Source organism: Anopheles gambiae, chromosome 3 (genome assembly GCF_943734735.2).
Source record: "Anopheles gambiae chromosome 3, idAnoGambNW_F1_1, whole genome shotgun sequence".
Taxonomy (NCBI): domain Eukaryota; kingdom Metazoa; phylum Arthropoda; class Insecta; order Diptera; family Culicidae; genus Anopheles; species Anopheles gambiae.
Genome location: NC_064602.1, coordinates 5,614,398 through 5,633,333, shown reverse-complemented (window position 1 = coordinate 5,633,333; position 18,936 = coordinate 5,614,398). Strand labels below are relative to the sequence as shown.

Below are 18,936 nucleotides of genomic sequence, written 5' to 3'. Positions count from 1 at the left end.
GGTGCGATTTTTTCAAACTTATTACTACGAACAAAGTAAGGAAGCATGCTTGCAGCATCGTCCCACTTGAAAAGAGAGCGCGCTTTGCAGGCGTTACGCGCCGTTACGTCGCGTTTGACAGGTAAGCGTTACTACCTGTTACGTTTTGTGTTAGCAGAATACAATTTTGTAATTTTTTGTCTTTCTAATTTCAGTTTTAATTCCATCTTTATTTTTTGTGCATTTAATATCCCGTTTCCATTGAGTTAAATTTCCCTCTTCCTTCCATTTTGCCACACTCGCTGACCATGTCGACCGTACACCGTGCCGCTAATTTGTCAAAGTGCGCTGATTTGTTTACAATCCGTGCGAAAGGCAGGAAAAAACAAAAGCAAAGACAACATTCCTACGTTGCGCCTTCGTGTGTTCCGCTACGTTCCGGTGCTTGTTTTATGTGTCCCTTCCGGTGAGTGTGCGTGTGTGTGTGCGTGCTCAGAACTGTGTTTATTTTTCGGCGTGAAAATGCTCCCGGGAATCGGTATGTTCGGTACGGGCGAGGTGACCCACGTGCTGGTGCCGATACTGCGCGACAAAGGCTTCAACATCGTGGCGATCTGGGGCCGCACGGGCAAGGAGGCGGAGCAGGCGGCGCTCGAGCTGAAGATCCCGTTCCACACGGCCAAGATCGACGACGTGCTGCTGCGGAAGGACGTCGATCTCGTGTTCATCACCTGCCCGCCCTTCCTGCACTCCCAGATATCGGTGAAGGCGCTCGGCATCGGCAAGCACGTCGTGTGCGACAAACCGATGACGCTGATGCAGAGCGATGCGCTGAAGATGGTCCGCGCCAGCCAGTACTACCCGACGCTCATCTCGATCGTGAACCACTCGCTCCGGTTTCTGCCCGCCATCGCGCACATGAAGCGCGCCATCCAGGAGGGGTACATTGGGCCGCCCGGACCCTGCCTCGACCAGACGCTGATCGACGTGAAGGTGCGGATGGGCCCACTGTTCAACCGCAAGCGGTACGACTGGCTGTGCGACGAGTCGATGGGCGGTGGGGCGCTGAACCTGGTCGGCAGTCACGTGATCGATCTGGTAAAGTTCCTCACGGAGCGGAAAGCGGTCCGGGTGCACGGGACGGTGCGCACGTACGCGATGTACGCGTCCCACTCGCACACGGGCATCAGGCGGGTGGCGGCGCCCGACGTGTGCGCCTTCCAGATGGAGCTCGAAAGCGACGGCAGCACGTCCAGCGCCCTGGTGACGGTGAACATCAACTGCCACGAGTCGAACAACGCGTTCCAGCAGGAGGTGGTCATCTACGGACCGGCCGGCCATCTGACCGTGCGGGGCGGCGATCTGGTGGGCCACCGGCTGAACGCCGAGACGGGCGCCGTCAAGGAGGAGATGCTGTACGTGGACGTGCAGGATCTGCAGTTTTCGGCCACCTCGGACACGGCCCTGCCGCGACCGTACGTGAAGGGTCTGTGCAAGCTGGTCGGGGCGCTGCGGGACGCGTTCCACCCGAACAAGGAGAGTGCGGGCTGGATCAAGGAACCGGTCCAGGCGGCGGCCACCTTCGAGGATGGGCTGTACGTGCAGGCGGTGCTGGACGCGATCCGGAAGTCGAGCAGCGAGCGCTGCTGGACGAAGGTGAACGTGTGCGCCGAATCGCCGACCGGCCAGCAGAAGCAAAACGTGCTCGCGAGTGCGGCGGCTCGTATCGCCTCCGTGTCGGCAATTAGGGCCGATCCCAGTATTAATCATGCCGGATACTTTTAAGCTGACGATCATGGGGGGCCAGTGGGGGGGGGGGGGGGGGTGTAGTGGTTTGCAAAGTGTTTGCGCTTTTTCTACAACAGACAACGGACAGCAAGCACACGTAATGTGTTTTTTCTTCTTCTATTTATTGTGCATTTTTTTCTCTCCTGTACTACTAGCATTAGTAACAGAGTAGTGACTATATTTAATGCCTTTACGTGAACAACAATGGAGCGGGTTTGGATCGCTGGCGTGATCGAGAGACGACGTCTTTTTTGCAACCTCCGGAACCTCCCTCCTCTTCTTCTACACAATGCAGGGGGGAGGTTCTTCTTTACTCGTGGAGTACAAATCTTTACAATCAGTTTTTTTTAAATGATTATATATATGAATCGTGCGCGATATTTATTTAATTAGCTTTACTATCTCTTTACCGTACTTTACTAATTTATTCTCACCCGTCCAACATTTCATTTCATTCTATTTTCTTTGACCAAAAAGAAGGCACCATTGTTCGTTCCATTTGCCGCTTAGAGTTAGAGAATGTGAGAGCAAAAGTTTGTTTGTTCGTTTTTTTTTGTTTTGCTTGTTGGTTTGAATTTTAACATCATGCCGAGAACAATTATTATACATTTAGCAGACTAAAAAGCGTTAAATAAATTATATTTATCATCACACAAAATTTCAAAAACGAAAAAAGACGTTACACATACAATCGCGGTTCCATTAGAGAAAGAACGACAATCCATCTCACTTACTAGCAGCAGCAGCACCAGCAGCACCACTAGTGGCCGGTGTTGTCGCCGGTTTGCTGCGTGTGCTGCTTTGCGCGATCAGTTCGGCGCGCAGGGTTTGGTTTTCGTTCGACAGCGCGCGCACCATCTCCTCCAGCTTGGCCATCTGCTCCCGATGGTGTGCCTCCAGTGCGTCCCGGTCCTGCGGAGGAATAGGAGGAGAAGCAAGGACGGAGAAGGTTAGTGAAATATATCGGTCAAGTGCAGCCATCCCCCACGCGCAATGTTGTGTTTGTTGTGCCCATCGGACCACGTCCACGTGCGCCTTCGTTGTGTATTCATGTTGTGTAATTACAGATGAGCTGCGTGGGTGTGTGATTTGCATCGTAATCAATCTCTTAAGCTCCCATCCCCCACCTAACTCAAAGCGTGCGCTGCATGCTGATTGTTATTAGATGCCTGGGAAATGGTTGAAATGGCAAGCATCTTCTGCGCATAGAAGCGGTTCGTTACACCTGTTGCGCGCTTGCGTTAAATGGATCACTTTCACGATCGATTGCGCACAATGGTTATAGGGAAGCACTGGCCAGAGCTCTATCAAATCGTGGTCCACAATTCACACGAACATTGACCTTTTGTTTTGAGGGTATGTGTGTATGTGTGGGTAACCCAACCTTGCGCCACGCGTGCCACTCAAGGCGGGAGCTTCCTCCTCAAGGGCTTTCTTCATCTTAGTCTCTTCTCACCCTGTTAAAGGCCTGTAATCAACAAGCGAATGTTCCAATTCCATTCCCACACCACTAATGAGCCATTCGCCTAGAGGTCAGTTGAGCGGGGGTCGCACCAGTAACTCACACCTTACACCCGATACACACACTCACCGCTCATTATGGAAGCAAACATCGCTGCATATCATTATCATCATGGTGTTGTACAACGTCGCTTTGATTAGGCCACTGAGAAGAGAGTGTATGTGTTTGGCTTTAGCTGGTCAGATCAGCAACAGCAGCCCTCAGAAGGTTATCGGACGTGCAACGGAACGGTCACAACTCCTCGAACATGTTTCCAACATGGAGCACTTTTTGTGTGGCGTTTTTCGGTGTTTTTTGCGTGGCATGCTTTGCCCAACGTGCTGCCGTTCCCGGATCTCCACGCGGAACACCGTACAGGATTGATTTAGGTAGGCGAATCATTATTGCATTGCATTCTCCTGCAGTCACAGCTTACTTTTCGCTTCCTTTTCAGCACAATACAATCAGGCACTGTTACCAAGGGTGCGCACCCTGCTCGGGGCGGCTGAGCTAGCGGAGGAGCAGTATGTGCCGTACTTCGAGCTGCTGCCCGAGTATCGCGACCGGCTCAGCGGAAACTTCCTGCTCGATGGATTTGCACGCGCTCGGGATGCTGCCCGGTGCCTTACCTGCATGTCCAGCTCGTACCTGTTCCTGAGCTACTACAACGAAACGATCGTAGATGGGCGGGGGAACACGGAGCGGGTGTGGACGTTCGCGAAGCGTATCTGTCGACTGCTCGGCTTCAAGCAGTACCTGTGCGAGGGTGTGGTCAACATGAACGGGGAAGTGATTGAGTATGTGTTGCGGAACCGCAGACCATTCCCGGAGCCGGAAGACATCTGCCAGATATTCCTGCAGGAGCAGGACTGTGTGCGTGATGGCAGAAGCATTACGGAGGCGGCTCTGTATCGCTCCGTTGACATAACACCACCGGCGGAGGAGCAGGAGGAACAGGTTCGTTCGCGAATGTATACCCCACCGGATGCGGATGGTTCTTGTTCGGCGAATATTTCCCCCAAAAAGTCACCGCTAACGATCGTACACCTCACGGACATCCATTACGATCCGGAGTATGTGGTCGGTGTGAATGCGGACTGTAAGGCGGAGGCGTGCTGTCGAACGCTGCCCGATCTGGCGCCCGCAACGCCGGAAACGGCAGCCGGCTACTGGAGCGACTATCGGGACTGTGACACACCGTGGCACGGTGTGGTCGACGTGATGGAGCACATACGCCGCCAGCATCCGAAGATAGATGCGATCTACTTCACCGGGGACATTGTGCATCACTTCACCTGGAACACGTCGATCGAAACGAACGAGGGCGCGATGCGGCAGGTGTTTGATTTGATGAAGCGCGTCTTCCCGGGTGTCCCGCTGTATCCGGTGTTGGGCAATCACGAATCACACCCGGCTAATTTGTGAGTATTTTGAGGAAGAAGTTGGGTTAAATTGTTACTAAAACAAGATTTCCCTTTAACAGGTACGCTCCACATGACGTAGAGGCATCGTATCGGATGGATTATTTGTACGACTTTATCGCGGACCAGTGGGCCGATTGGCTGCCAATCAAAGACATCCGTCCAACGCTAACGGAAGGTGGCTACTACACAGTGCGAACGCCTTACGGCGTGCGCATCATCGGGCTCAACAACAATCCCTGCTTCGTGCACAACTTCTGGCTGTTCTACAGTCTCGACTACTTTATGCCACAGCTCCAGTGGCTGCACGACACACTCCTGCAAGCCGAGCGGGACAACGAACGAGTTCACATCCTAGCGCATGTCCCTTCGTACGATGACTCCTGCTTTATCGGGTGGACGCGCGAGTACCGGAAGATTGTGGAACGGTTTGCGCACATCATTGCGGGCCAGTTTAACGGACACTCGCACGTGGACGAGTTCAATCTGTACTACCGTCGGGACGATCCATCGCGTGCAGTGAGTGTGGCATGGAACGGAGGCTCTACGACCACGTTCACGAAGCTCAATCCCAACTACAAGGTGTTCCAGTTCGATCCGGTTACGTTTGTGAGTGTCACTCAACGTACGAGCTTTCTTAGAAAGAGTCTAATTTGAATGCACTTTTCCTATAGGAACCGCTGGAACAAGAAACCTGGATGTACAACCTTACGGATGCGAACTTAACGCCCGATCAGCGTCCTTCCTGGTATCGTTTGTACAGCTTCAAGAGCTACTATCAACTGCCGGATCTCAGCGTGGACTCCCTGCATCGGCTTGTCCAACGGTTTGCTCAATCGGAACAGCAGCTCCATCGGTACTGGCAAGCGAAGCAAAAGTATTCCGATCCACTACTTCAAGAAGGCTGCACCAGTACCTGTCTGCGCAATGCACTGTGCGCTATCGTACGCACCGAGCATGACGATGAAAGAGCCTGTGAGCTACTATACGAACGAGCGGCTCAATCAAACGCTACCACCACCCAATCTGGCTAACAATTCTCGAAGATTGTACATATTTAAACGAACAATATGAACAATGTGCCTACTACTTACCGCAACAGCCTTTTCCAGCTTTTCTTTCGCCTGCCGGGGTGAGATCGCTTTGCTCGAAAGGCCCAGCAGCGCTTCCATTCGCGTACAGTCGCGCTGCTTTTCGTTCAGCAGCTCGCGCAGTGCGTTCAGCTCCGCCAGCAGTTCCATGTTTTCCTTCTTCAGCTTCAACGATTCGCCACCATCCTTGCGCTGGCCGCTTGCCTTCTGCTTGGCGCTCTTGGTCATCCGCTCGAGGTACTCGCGCTGGCGCAGGAACTCGTTCTGCACGTCCTCGTCGAGTGCGAGCGACTTCTGCAGCTCCTTATCGTTCGAGTACCGGTGGCAAAGCTCCTTAACGCTGCGCTTTAGCAGCTCCGGTCGCTGTATCAACCCGGACACGTTGTAAATCTCCCCGCAGAGCCGCTGGTACTGGGCTTTCGACGCCCGGAATCGGTTCCGCTCGCGCCGCAGCTCCAGATCGATGCCCACGTACTTGTCGCGCAGCTCCTGCAGCTGCAGCTCCAGCTGCTTGTTGTTCTGCTGCAGCTCCTCCAGCTTCTTCTCCATCTCCAGGATGAACTCTTTCTTCTCCTTGATCTCGCGCTCCTTCGGCTCGATCTGTGCCTTCAGCTCGGTGATCTTCATCGACAGCACCTGTTTGTACTTCTCCAGCTCGGAGTTTTTCTTGCCCAGCTCGAACACTCGGCGATCCTTGTCCCGTATCGTACTGTCGCGCTCGGCCAGCTCCTTGCGCAGCGCCTCGATTTCGCGCTGATGCTGCCGGATGCTCTGCTGGAACTTGCCGTGCTGCGCTTGCATCGTTTCGATCTCCTTCCGGTACGCCTCCGACTCGCGGCTCAGCGTGGAGAACTTTTTCTTCAGCACGCCGGCCTCACCGCGCCACTTGATGGAGTTTTCCTCCTCCTCCTGTAGCCGTTTCTCGTACTGAAGCTGCAGTTCCACCTTGTGGCGATCGTTGTCTACGTCTACCTGGCGGCAGTACTCATCGAATTCGGCCCGCTTGCGATCCATATCCTTGAGCAGGTTGTCGATGATGTCCTGCTTTTCGCTCAGCAAACGTTTCTGGTCCGCTTCCATTGATTCTGGAAGGGAAAAGAGAGGTGCAAATAGAGCAAATGGCGCTTTTTTTGGAGTGCTTTCCTCCTACCAATCGTATCCTGCAAACATCCTGCCGAGCGACGCAGCTTAACCTCGTACTCCTCCCGCATCGCGTCCATCTTGTTCTTCATGCTCGTCAGCTTGTCGTACTCCATGATGATCTTCTCGTGGAACTGTGCCTCAAAGTCCATCATCTCCTTCTGGTGGTCCTCCTTGCCCTGGGCGATGCTCGCGGTGATCAGGTTGAACTCTTCCGTGTGCGCCTGCTCCATTTCAATGTTCTTTTTCTGCAAAAACGAAACAGTGTGCTGTGTCAAATTGAAGCCTTTAATGGTACGATCACGATCTCCCCTACCTTAAGGTTCTCGATCGCGGCACAATAATCCTTGTGGATGTCACGCATCTGCTCGGAATGGAACGCATCGCCCTGCTTCATCTTGTACGCAAACTCCATGCTCTGCTGCTGGATGCGCATCTCGAGCGTGTTGATCGATTCGTTCTTCTCGATCAGCTCCTGGCGCGCGATCAGCACATCCGCACACCGGCCCAGCTCCGGCGCTTGGCGTGCCGTTTTGCCCTCGTTGTTCAGTATGCGCCAGATGATGAGCGTCCCGTCGTCGGCCGCCGTGATCAGCGTGCAATCATCGTACGTGATGCAGATCTTCGTCACTTTGGTGTTGAAAAAGCGAAAGTTGGTACAGTTCCCGCTGCTCGTGTCGACCAGCGGCACCTGCACGTTGTACAGATGGCCCTTCACGCTTCCCACGAACAGAATTGCATCCGAGCGGGCCAGAGCCATATCGGTGAGGGGCGTCAGCTCGGGAATTTTGAACTCTCGAGCCTGCGAAAAATAGGAAAGAAAGTGTCTCCCAAGCCTTTGAAAAAGAGCAAACATTCAACCCGAACCCCCGAAGCTTACAATGTCCGATTTGGCAACTTCTCGAATGAGTCCCGTGTTGGTGATGGAGTACACCGAGTGCGCATCACTCGTCAGCGCAATCGACCGGTAGTGGATGCCCTTCTGAACGACCTCCTCCAGCCGTTCGCCCGTCACCACATTCCACTTGTAGATTGCACCGTCGTTACCTCCGGACACTAGCACCGCATCGTCCGTGGACCAGGCCAAGCTCAGGATGCTGCCATTGTGGCCCTTCAGCGACTGCACCACCTCGAACGTGAAGATGCAGATGAGCGTAATCATCTTCCCGTGAGCCGCCGCCAGCAGATGTCCCTGGTTGGAGAACTCGAGCTGCGTACAGCTGGCCAGATTGAAGCTCTTCGTTTCCTTCAGATCGTCCAGCTGGATCTGGAGCAGCCGGAGCAGATCGATGAAGCCAACGGCGGCGAAAAACCCGGACGGATGCAGCGCAATGACACCGATCTCGATCTGGTACTTCTTCACCAGCTCCACCTTCATCGTCTCGTAGTTCCACACGCGAATCGTCAAATCACGTGCTTTGGCCGGTGCAAGTAGAAAAACAAACGAATGGAAGCTTTAGAAGAGAATCAAGTACGTTAAAGCGCGCCCATCCTTACATGCTGTCATCACGATCGGCTTCCACGAGCACACGGCCATCCCAATGATGCCGCTGATGTGCAGCGGTTCGCCCAGGTTTTGAAACACCAGCTCACTGATCTTGAGCGTTTCCGGCACGATCAGCATGCCGATGTATAGCTGGGAGTGCAGCGTCGCCACCACGATCGTGTCCTGCTCGTGGTTCACCGCCACGTTCACGATCTTGTACTGCGGCTCGTCGTACAGCGTGATCGGCACGCGGATGATCGACTTCTTGCGAAAGTTGTAGTTCGATTCCCGCTCGAACACGTGCACCACGTTGTGGATCGCGTAGAGGAAACCCTTCTCGAACTGCGTCAGGCAGAGCACCTCGTGCTTCCGCTCTGCAACTTCCGCCGCAGTGGCGCCCAGGTCCGTGTCGCCCTCCCCGGACAGGTCGACCGTCTCGATCAGGTCGGCCCGCTGGCGGATCTTCAGCTCGCCCGACTCGACGAAGATGATCTCCGTCTCGGCGGTGCCGGCCGCCAGCACGTCCGACGATAACCACGTCATGGAGGTGATCAGCAGATCGTCACCCTTGATCGTACCGATCTGGCCGAAGCCCTTGTCGGTGCGGTTCATTATCTTCAGCATGTAGTATCCGCCGACGGCAACTATCGTGGCATCGTTCGGATTGCACGACAGGTAGACGGCCTGGCCCTGCTGGCTCGAGTTGGACGCCCGGCCAATGATGAGCGAATCGTTCTTGTCGAACGAAAAGATCGACAGGAAGGCGTCCGGTTCGACGGACAGGACCGCCACTCCGCGGGAGTCGTGCGTGAAGCAGATATTGCCGATCTGCGTGTTCGGACAGTCTGCCGGCAGTTGGAGCGTTTTCCGCTTGCGCAGCGTGTCAATCTCGTAAACGTTCACCATCGATTTGCTGCGCAGAAAGGGAGCGAGAGAGAGAGAGAGAAAGTGTACAATGTCTGAGTGAAGCAAGACGGTTCCGCGATTGTGAAGATTACTTATCGTTGTTTCTTTCCACCACGGCTATAAACTTCCGGTTCGGGCTCAGCACGATTCGTTCCGGATGGCAATTTTGAGGAAATCTGCAACGGAAAACAACAAATCAGTTTAAATTCAGCACTTTTGTGTGGCGAAGTATTCCTTTTTACCTCAAAAACTTTTGCTTGTTGGTGGTAAAATCGTGGATGGCCAACACGCCCGCCACGGGGTAGATGATTTCCTGCTTGAGGGTAAAGTGTACGTTACCCTGAATATCGGTCCTCAGCCCGTACGCATTTTTCGGAATGATTGAGATTTGTTTCGAGCGGCTATTCTTCTCCATTTTGAGCCGTTCTTAGGGTTTAAATATTCACAAATATTAAGAAACGAAGCGAAGCTTTGCAGAAGGCACACTTTCCGAGCAGCACTAGGGCAGAATAAAGACAATTTGCTGCAAAATCCACCAATATAGGGCAACATGCCAAACAAAGTAACCAAACAGAGTCAACGGAGCGATGGGCCGGTGCTTGGCAACGACGTTCCAGTGGTTGCTAGTCGCGGAAATAGAAGCGGAAATCAACATGAAGTGCAACAGGTCGTTGTTTCTAGGGAGCTTTATTAGTGGGAAGAAGAACGCCACATCAGTCCGATAGAAACATTCTTTTTAGGTGATTTGCTAGATGCTTCCCAATATTATAAGTTAATACTTAATTGTAATGATCATTGTATTACATGTAAAACGGTAAAAATAGTTGCTGGCGCGTCCATCTTACGCCTGCCCTAAGGGTATGATGAAGCTGATGTTGTCCGCAAACTCTCCCCAGTCGGTTCGCTTCAGCTGGAACGTTACTACCCACGATATAATGGCCACCACCCAGATTAGCGTTCCTACTAGCGAGAATATCACATCTGGAATGGAAGGAAGGGAAGGTTTGATTCGTTTTTCACGATCGCTCGCTCACAGGGGTTACATTTTTTAATCTCCTTCTGCTCTTCGTAGGCTGGTTTGCGGAACGCTTCGTTGAAGAACCACACCGTGTTGATGGACCACAGGAAGGGCAGCAGCGCGAATCCGGCTGAAATCGGTACAGTGTTCCAGGAAATGGTGAGTAATCAGTGGCTGGCGAGCTGGGGCCTTGCGTTTCACAGCGTTTCCACATACCTTTGAAGTACCATTTGCACAAATACAGCTTTCGTTCGTTAGGGGCACGTGATAGATCCATTTTAGCTACCTATTATAGAGGGAAATCCGTACTAAACTAATAGGAAATAGGGAATTTTGCACCAGAGAAGAAAGTTTTGTTGTTGCTGCGCTGCAAAATGTAAACAAACACAGCCGATGTTGACAGAGGGATTTGACAGCTGGAAGATGTAACGCCGACAGAGTGACCAGAAATACCGATTTATCTGTATTCCTACCGATTTTGTAAATGCCTTGCCCTCCAAATAGGCATAACTTTTAACTCAGTTAAGTTTCGAGTTTTAACCTACCGAAAACTACCGATAAAATTTTGATGCGCCTACCGAAAACCACCAAACTAATCTGGCCACACTGAACGCCGTGTAACGACTCATAAAGTTTCGATTTTCAATGCGGTGAAATATTTCAGCTTGAAACGTGTGCAATATTTCACAGTGGAATGTAACGGTGGGTTGAATTCATACCCACAGCTGGTCATTTGAGGCATTATTTTGTCTTTTTTAAAGAAACTTAAATAATCTCTTTCTTCAACCTTCCTGATCGATCGATAAATCGTCTTATCGATCAAGGATGCTGTTACAATTCCGTTAGAACGCAATTCAGCGCTGATAGGCCTCTCCTTTCCCTCTAATGCCCTGCTGTTCGCCCTTGCTCCTTGCTGTTTAAACAAGTTCAACGAACGGTAATGGACTAGCCGGCAAATAGCAGAGAAGGTTGCATCCGGTCACAATCCATTTCCCTTCGCACAGGCAGCCACGCATATCCCGAAAATTATTGCTTCATCATCCCCATTGTTTCCTCCCCCCTCCTCCTCCTCTTTTCCCCATTGGCGGCACAATCGGATTGATCTTTCCGGGTGGGGGGTTGGGGCGTTTCAGCCGCTTCTGCCAAAAAGTTGCGCCACGGGTGCGGCTTTTGTGGCGCGAAACGGAACTACTGCACTGGGTGACAATGGGGGGAAAAGAAACGGCGGGCAGTGCACAGCCAAATCCTAAGCTCCGCACTCCCATGCCAGTTCGCCGCTCCAGATGCAGACCGAAAAATAACCAAGCATAACCATAACTACAGGCGTTTCATCTCGGTCTGCAATAACAATAACCATTACAATATATCTTTTGCGCCCGGGGGTTGTTGGTTTTCCCTCCCCCTTCCAAATGTGGTCTTCAAACGGTTGGTGTCTTTTTCACTCCTTCTCTAACGGTGTGTAGATACCCTCTCGCTTCTGCGTGCTAGTTCAACAATAGTTATCAAAATGGGTCCTTAAAACCGTTCCTGTTCGAGTGGTTGGTTGTGTGACGGCAAGGAAAAAGCAAAGCCAACTTTTCTATTTATCAGAAGCATTCCGCATTCTTGCTCCATGTCGCTTTTAGAAGCTTCCAACGATCGCAGCGACGGTCGTTAGAATGAGTGATGCAGGATACAGCCATTACGGTAAGCCATTCGGAGGCAGACCGGGCGCAGACGTCACCTAAAGCCTAACCTGAAACCCTAAAACGATTAGCCATTATTTAGCCGCTTAAAGCGTATCGATCGCCGATCGCCGATGCCGTCGGTGCCGAATCGGGGCGTTTGGCTTCTTTTTTTTTTCGGGGAATGAAGTGGACACTTTGGCGGCTAGCTCAGAGATTTCTCATGCGAAGAAGGTGTTGGGGCGGGTTTGTGTGGAAAAAAGATGTTACCTAAATTATAGATTTCTCATATTTCGTCGTTAGCGACTGGTAAGTACCGTTGGCAAATGGATTTAAGATGTTTAGGATCTAATGTTTAGTGTCTAATGTATAGAAGAAAAAAAAAACATTCTCCCCGCCATATAAAAGCCATCATCAGATTAGTGGCCATACTTCTAATTCATTGATCACGGTGTGCAAGAGTGGTGGGAAGGAAGTGAATGGGAGGAGAAGAAATGGCGTGTCCTCTCCGTTTTGCACCGAGCCCAGTGTCATCTAGCTCTCCGTAACAAGCCACCCTCAAACGAAGCGAGCGCGCGCGCGCGTTTTAGTGTTTGAATTGTTTGGAAAGAAAAATGCATACAGATACACGAGGGTTAAAGGCGAGAAAAAAAGGCACAGCATTCCCCGGAGCCAGAGGGGTGAAACCGAGCCGTGGTGGTGGTGTAAAGCTTGGAAATTATTGGCCTCATAAATGGATTAGAGTCGTGATTTTGGGCAATTAGTTAGACCAAGGACCGTGCGCGTTCCAGCACGGGCGGAAGGGGTTCGGTGCATCGATGAAACTGGGGTAGAGGGAGGGCAATAAAATGCAATGGCCGAAGTGGAAGACATCCGACGGCGCGAGGGATGACAACCGCCGTAAACGTGTGCAAGCGTGGATCGGACACGATCCTCATGCAATCTCTTTCTCTCCGGTTCGTGTTCTGTGCGATCGTTGAAGTCTTTCTAGGACGCGTTTGGGGAAGAATATGCCCGATCGGTTGTTTGTGATTGAGTTTTCGTTTGTTTAAATATTTTTTAATACTTTTGATCACACTTTCCTATGCAGTTATGTGTTGTGATCGTTTCCATCGATAGAAATGTGACCACAATCGCGTAAAATTATAATATGCATATAAATTGCACTCTTTCCTGGACCGTTAGACCAGACGTTTTGTAAGTTTTTTTCATGAAACCGAAAGGTTTTGGCAAAAATGTAGCCCAATAAACGTCGAACAAGCATACCCGGGAGAGGTTAAAAACAAGCGGAGCAACAGCAACCCAAATCCCACAGTGCAAAAGAGCATTAAATTCGAAGGCGAGGGAGCGATACGCAAAAGGGTATCGATACGCAAAAGGAACACACTCGGATCCGTTCGGTGCTGGTGATGAGATGAGAAAAACATTTCTGGTGTTTTTACTACATTTTTATAGAGCGATATAATATGATGACCACAACGACGACGACGGCGACGGCGGTGGTGATGCTGACGAAAATGACGACGACGACGACGGCGATGAGGATGGATCGAATAAATGGCACAAAGCACGCGCAGAGCGATCTGGGTGAAATGGGAGAGAGAAAAGCAGAGAAAAGAAATCATCAAAACAACGAAACGCGCCCATAAACAAACGAACAGAGCGAAGTACTAAAAGTGAGTTTTCGGCGGGGGGACTCTCTCGAGCATATATCCTGCCCGAATGCATGGGGATGCATTTCGAGACCGTCAACAACCGTCAGCTTAAGAGTGAAGTGAGGCAACTTGGCTCCGCTGTCCGCTTGAAAGTGTTGTCATTTGCTGCACCGTTTGATGTTTAATGTGTGCCAATCTGTGGTGTGGCGATCGTGCGGGGATGGTTTTGAGGGAGAAAGGCACGGATAGGAAGGTGTGTAGAATGACCATAAAATTGGATATATGACAGTAAAGCCAGGATTGTACGTGTCATACAATATCGCTCATATCCTTATCTTTATCAGCGTGCGCCCAGAGTGGTGACGAGTGGTGGATCGAGTGTGCAAATGCAGGAAAGCGATCAATGAGGCGGGAACAGAATCCCCCCCCCCGATCCGATGATGCACGCATTATCTGGAGCGAGTTTCCGTTTCCGAGCTTTCGCTCTTGCCATTGGTTGGGAGTTTGTTGTTGCATTTTCAGCAAAATGCTTATTTTAATCAGCTTACTTATGCAGAACTTCTGCTCGAGCGCGTACCGGAGGCGTTGGTGGGCAATAAAATATTTATTAGCATGCACCGGGAGCTACAGTCAATGAGAGTTTTTTTTCATATCTGTTGCTTCAACCGGCTAAGTGACATGGCTGCGCTAGCGTCGGGCGTCTCTCGTCTCAGCTAGGACGTATTTTTATTGATCGGTAATTACACGGCTTGGGATAAAGATATATACTGCCTGGCGAGAGCGGTGCTGCGCATGTTCGCGTAAAGTTTATGGCAACTGATCGGGTGACGGAGTTTGAGCTAAGTTTTAAATTATTCGCTTAGAGAAATGGGCAAAAGCACTTGCAAGGGGACAATAAATTAATTCCATCGAGTAGGTCTAATTAAAACATTAAAGCAGGAGGTTGTAATGGGAGGAAACGCAACCCAACGAGAGAGAGAGAGTTGTTTGCTTTAGTTAACGAAGATAGAGTGGGCTGTTGATGGAATAAATAAAATAATGCAAACGAGTACAAATAATGAAATTTGAATGCATTTTCTGTGCAAAGCAAAACCGGTGGCAAGATGCGAGTTTAAATGTGAATAATTCAACCACAGCGTGTTTAACAGTGCGGAAGATGACTTTGCAAATCAACCTACCCGACACTGGCAGTGGTGAATGTCGCCCCTGTTACGGGTATTAATCGTTGCATGGCAGTATGATGGTTTTATCTTCTTCTAAGCACCCAACACAGTCCACCGAAAGCAACGATTTCTGTCTAATTCAACTCAAGTGACACGAATTCATGCATACATACAGCCAAACAGAGAGACACAGAGGAACGGAAGCGGTAAACCGAAAAACCGCTGAAGGAAAAGGAACGACTGGGAGCAACGGAGATCGTTTGTTTTTATTAGCGTACAGATTAATTATTACCATCAAATTTTCTAACGATTGCTGCGGACTTAATAGTGTATAATTTGTCACTAAATTAACGGAAGCCAGGCGTTAGAGCCCGGTCGCGGTCGTTGAAATCTTTCGTTTTGCCTCGCCGGTTTGTCAGCCCCTGTTTGGAGGGAAGCAAAGGGGAGGGGGGGGGGGGAGGAGGAATGCCACACATGGGGGGAAATGGTGTCGGATCGTCGTTATCTCGTTTTCGCCCTTGTTCTAAATGAGCGTTTGCGCAGTGTTGTGGCGCAGGCAGCGCTTGTAAAAGTGTGGCGCTTTTTACTGTTCGTCGTTGGTTTCTTTCCCTGCTCAGTGAGGAGCACTCGGGTTGGAGGCTCAGCTGATGGTTGATTGAGATGGTACGGTGGGGCAATCGTCGAGACGGAGTGGATCGCCGGCGAAATTACGAGCCGAACGGACGGACGGACGGACGGATCGAGCTACGTACGAAATGTCAATAAAAATGTGTTTTACAACAGTTTTCGGCTGCCAGTGTGTGCGTCTTTCCTGTTTCGTGCGTGCTCCTTGGCTGGTGTTAGCACAGGCGAAAGACTTCAACCACTCGCAGTAGGCGACGAACTCGTGTCTCATTTGCGTTTGCACTTTGGATTTGCGTTTTCCCCTTTTTCGGAGTGTACAGTGTGAGTAAACTGGGTTGGGTTATTTTAATGCGCCCATATGCTCCCAGCCCGTGAAAAGAGGGATGCATCAAGCGTTGGTCGATCTAGTAGCCTGCAACAATGTTGTAACTCATTGTTCAGCTCGCGATCGTATTGCGTCGATCGTGTGTCTGTTTGTTAAGCTAAATGCTCGATAAAATGATTCCAATTGATATGACATGCAAAGAGGGGGGGGGGGGGCAAAACGAACCATAACATTGATTTCTCCATTTGTGAGGTTCCCACCCTTCCCGTGCTTCTTCAGCTCTTCTTCATCTTCCTCACACCCCGGTGACAGTGCGATGATGTTAAATTTAGACAATTAAGTCAAGCAATTAATTGCTGTCGTTTTGCTGTCGTTCTCTGTTTTGCTTCAACCGCCCTGCTTCTGCACCCCTTTTACTACTAGCTCTGCAGAATGTTCTTCCCCCCCCCCCCTGCACCTCCTTCTCCTCCTTCTCGCCCTCGTCAACTCATCAACGATCGTTTGTGCGATTCACCTTCCCCGAGAAAACCGGTGCCTGGATCTTAATCGCACCAGTTAATGACACACCTTTGACTTTTTCTCACATCCCCTGCCGATTCTGCGCTTCGTGCGCTTGAGAGAGAGAGAGAGGGTGGTGGAGCAGAGTTTTGCTGCACCACCGTCAGCATTGAACACTCTCGGCACGGTCTCGGATGCTCCAACAACCCTGGTACCAGCCTGGTTTTGCATATGAGTTGGGCTTCTTTATTCCCCTCCCCCCTGCGTTCTGTTACCGAACGCTGTGCAAATGAAGCCATTCGCCTGGTTGGCCGGTTCGCTCGCCCTGGTGTTGGAGGTGTTGGATGGAGTGGTACGAAAAAGCCACCACACTTAGCAGGTAGGTGTGGGCAGGCTGGTGCGATGTGTTCAATAAACATGCTTAGGTTGAATCAGTTTACGGGGAAGTTGTTCGGTGGTAGTGGCAACAAAGAGCGAGGAGATGTGTTTAATAATATTGTATTGGTAACAAGGGCTATGTGATATGATCAGTTTCCAAAAATATAGATTTGTAGTCTCTGATTTGATGAACAACAACAGTCATCATGCTCGCTTACAATATTTTACACATAAATAACAATTAAAAAAATGCAAAAAAGAGCTTCCAATGTCTTCGCTACATTCAAAAATGGTCTATCTTTGGCGTACATCGATCCGCATCTCATCTCATCGGCAAACCGGCGAAAGAAGCTTCTCCCAGCAGTTGATGCACATAAATACATCTCCGCGCGGCTGCAAAACTGGTGGACAAAATCCGAAAGCTAAGACCTAAACCCACCCGCACAAAAGCCCGTTCCGCGAGAGGACACTTCCATTTCCAACTGTTTTTCTTCTTCTCCAGTGCTGTGTGTGTGTGCTGTTGTCCAGTAATAACAATAATAATAATAACAATAAACAAACCCGTACGCTCGGCATCATCCATCCCCCCTCCCCCACGTCCTGCACTGTTCGGTGGGACAGTTTTGCACCGGACAGTACATATTTTATTCGAACATTTATTATGTCGTAAATAAAAGCACATTATCTCACTCTAATCTGTGCCCGGGTCGTTTCTCGGGCACCAAAGCGGGGAATCTTTCAAAGCATGAAGTTTTGTGACGCGAAATTACGACATGACGAAAGAGCGAGAGAGAGAAACGACAAGAACGGCATGCAGAATGCTTCCAATGCGTTCCGCGAGGCGATGATTTGAGCGAGCGCATAAGCGACGAACGACATTCGGTGGGAAAGTCGTGATAGCAACAAAACACAAAGTGGATGAATGTGTGTGTTTGAGTGGATTCTTTGGATTATCGGGATGTATGTCGGTGCTGTGGTGAAGAGTGAAAGGGAAGGCGGCTGAGTAGGAGTCCATTTAGCGATGATCCGATTGCTGCCGCTGACAGGTTTGATTTTTGTCACACTGAGCCTTTTAAGGTGGAGAAGCTACGAGGATGCAAGCAGAGAGAGAGTGTAGTGGGAAGAATATTTTGCTGACACTTTGGTAAAATGTTGTGGAGATTTTGTTGTTATCGAAAGATGATTACGTATTAGATGGACATAAATTAGAAATAATTCTTTGAATAAAACAGCTCTTAGTATATTACACGCCAGCGGAAGACTCAGAACACTCCAAAGACACCTACGACACCTGCTTCAAATTGATCAATGAACCACATTGCCTCTCAACCACTTCGATCCAACCAAAACGAAATGGAAAAGAAAGTGTGACTCACAGTGTCGATTAAGACAGAATCCCTTGCATGTGTGTGTGTGTGGATGATCACACGTGCGGGCAGCGTGGGGAACAGTGGGTGTGGAAAACAATTTTCTTACCACTTGTTTTCCACTTGCGCACCGCCACGATGAGGCTTAAGGCAAGAGGCGAAAGAAAGTCCGCCCTGGTGAAGAACTGTGAATGGCAAACGAGGCACAAAACAAAACCAACCCCAAACCCAGCCTCGAATGCAGATGAAGACGCTCTGCCGTTGGCTGCCTTCGAATCCTGTTCTGTGAAGCAGCGGGAAGGACCGGGTGGGATGAGGAACAGGCAGGAGCAGCTGGGAAGCACTGCAGGCAGGAGGAAGTGGCGTGGGATGGTTGCGACCGGGCACATAATTATGCAGTGATATTTATCATTTTATTAGCATAATATGTTATTCAAAACCATCCCCCACAGCCTCCTGCTTCGTACGGTGGGCGCGTGAGCCTCCTTTTTTCCGTTTGCCTTCAGTTTCTGTGTGTGTGGTTGGTTGGCTGGGCTCAACCGTGTTTGCGTGTTTTGGGTCGAAATGTGCTGTTGTTGTTTCGACACTGCTCCCGATCGATTGGTTTAAGAGTAAAGGGCCGCCTGTAGGGCCGTTGCTGCTGCTGCTGCTGCTGCTGCTGCTGTTGCTGGGCAGCATTCTATTCGCCTTTACCTCGTTCGTGCCCTCAAGTATGAATGCCGAATCGTACGTCGATGGAGGTGGTGGAAGAAGGGAGCGTTGGGTACCTGTTGGGCTCGCTTTGCTCAATTACATTCTCAGCTGAGAGTGCCGGGATAGATCTTTTCCCTCCACGGGGGCGCTATAAATTTTATTCTGTTTGCCCAGTTTGCCCAGGCGGGAGGCGCAACAGCTACATTGTATAACATCGGCGATCGCGATGTACCGGAATG

General features: G+C 50.5%; 4 protein-coding genes across 4 annotated transcripts; 2 read left to right on the top strand and 2 right to left on the bottom strand.

The window, feature by feature from the left end:
* The first annotated feature begins 501 nt into the window (after positions 1 to 501).
* Positions 502 to 2,391, top strand: LOC1277854 (glucose-fructose oxidoreductase domain-containing protein 1). The gene has a single exon (XM_317359.5). It carries the CDS (start codon positions 502 to 504, stop codon positions 1,762 to 1,764), a length of 1,263 nt encoding a protein of 420 aa, XP_317359.5. The 3' UTR covers positions 1,765 to 2,391.
* On the bottom strand, positions 2,387 to 9,854 carry LOC1277856 (cilia- and flagella-associated protein 57). Its single transcript, XM_317361.5, has 8 exons — positions 9,555 to 9,854; positions 9,405 to 9,488; positions 8,418 to 9,319; positions 7,801 to 8,336; positions 7,237 to 7,722; positions 6,931 to 7,168; positions 5,784 to 6,865; positions 2,387 to 2,679 (listed from the first exon to the last, which is right to left on the bottom strand). Exons 1-8 carry the CDS (start codon positions 9,725 to 9,727, stop codon positions 2,494 to 2,496), a joined length of 3,687 nt encoding a protein of 1,228 aa, XP_317361.5. The 5' UTR covers positions 9,728 to 9,854; the 3' UTR covers positions 2,387 to 2,493.
* On the top strand, positions 3,210 to 5,788 carry LOC1277855 (sphingomyelin phosphodiesterase 1). Its single transcript, XM_317360.5, has 4 exons — positions 3,210 to 3,657; positions 3,723 to 4,689; positions 4,752 to 5,298; positions 5,364 to 5,788. The coding sequence occupies exons 1-4, from the start codon at positions 3,537 to 3,539 to the stop codon at positions 5,721 to 5,723; spliced, it is 1,995 nt and encodes a 664-aa protein (XP_317360.5). The 5' UTR covers positions 3,210 to 3,536; the 3' UTR covers positions 5,724 to 5,788.
* Positions 9,855 to 9,980: 126 nt separating the features above from the next.
* On the bottom strand, positions 9,981 to 10,735 carry LOC1277857 (gamma-secretase subunit pen-2). The gene is made up of 3 exons (XM_317362.4): positions 10,547 to 10,735; positions 10,356 to 10,460; positions 9,981 to 10,293 (listed from the first exon to the last, which is right to left on the bottom strand). Exons 1-3 carry the CDS (start codon positions 10,605 to 10,607, stop codon positions 10,154 to 10,156), a joined length of 306 nt encoding a protein of 101 aa, XP_317362.3. The 5' UTR covers positions 10,608 to 10,735; the 3' UTR covers positions 9,981 to 10,153.
* Between the last annotated feature and the right edge of the window lie 8,201 nt (positions 10,736 to 18,936).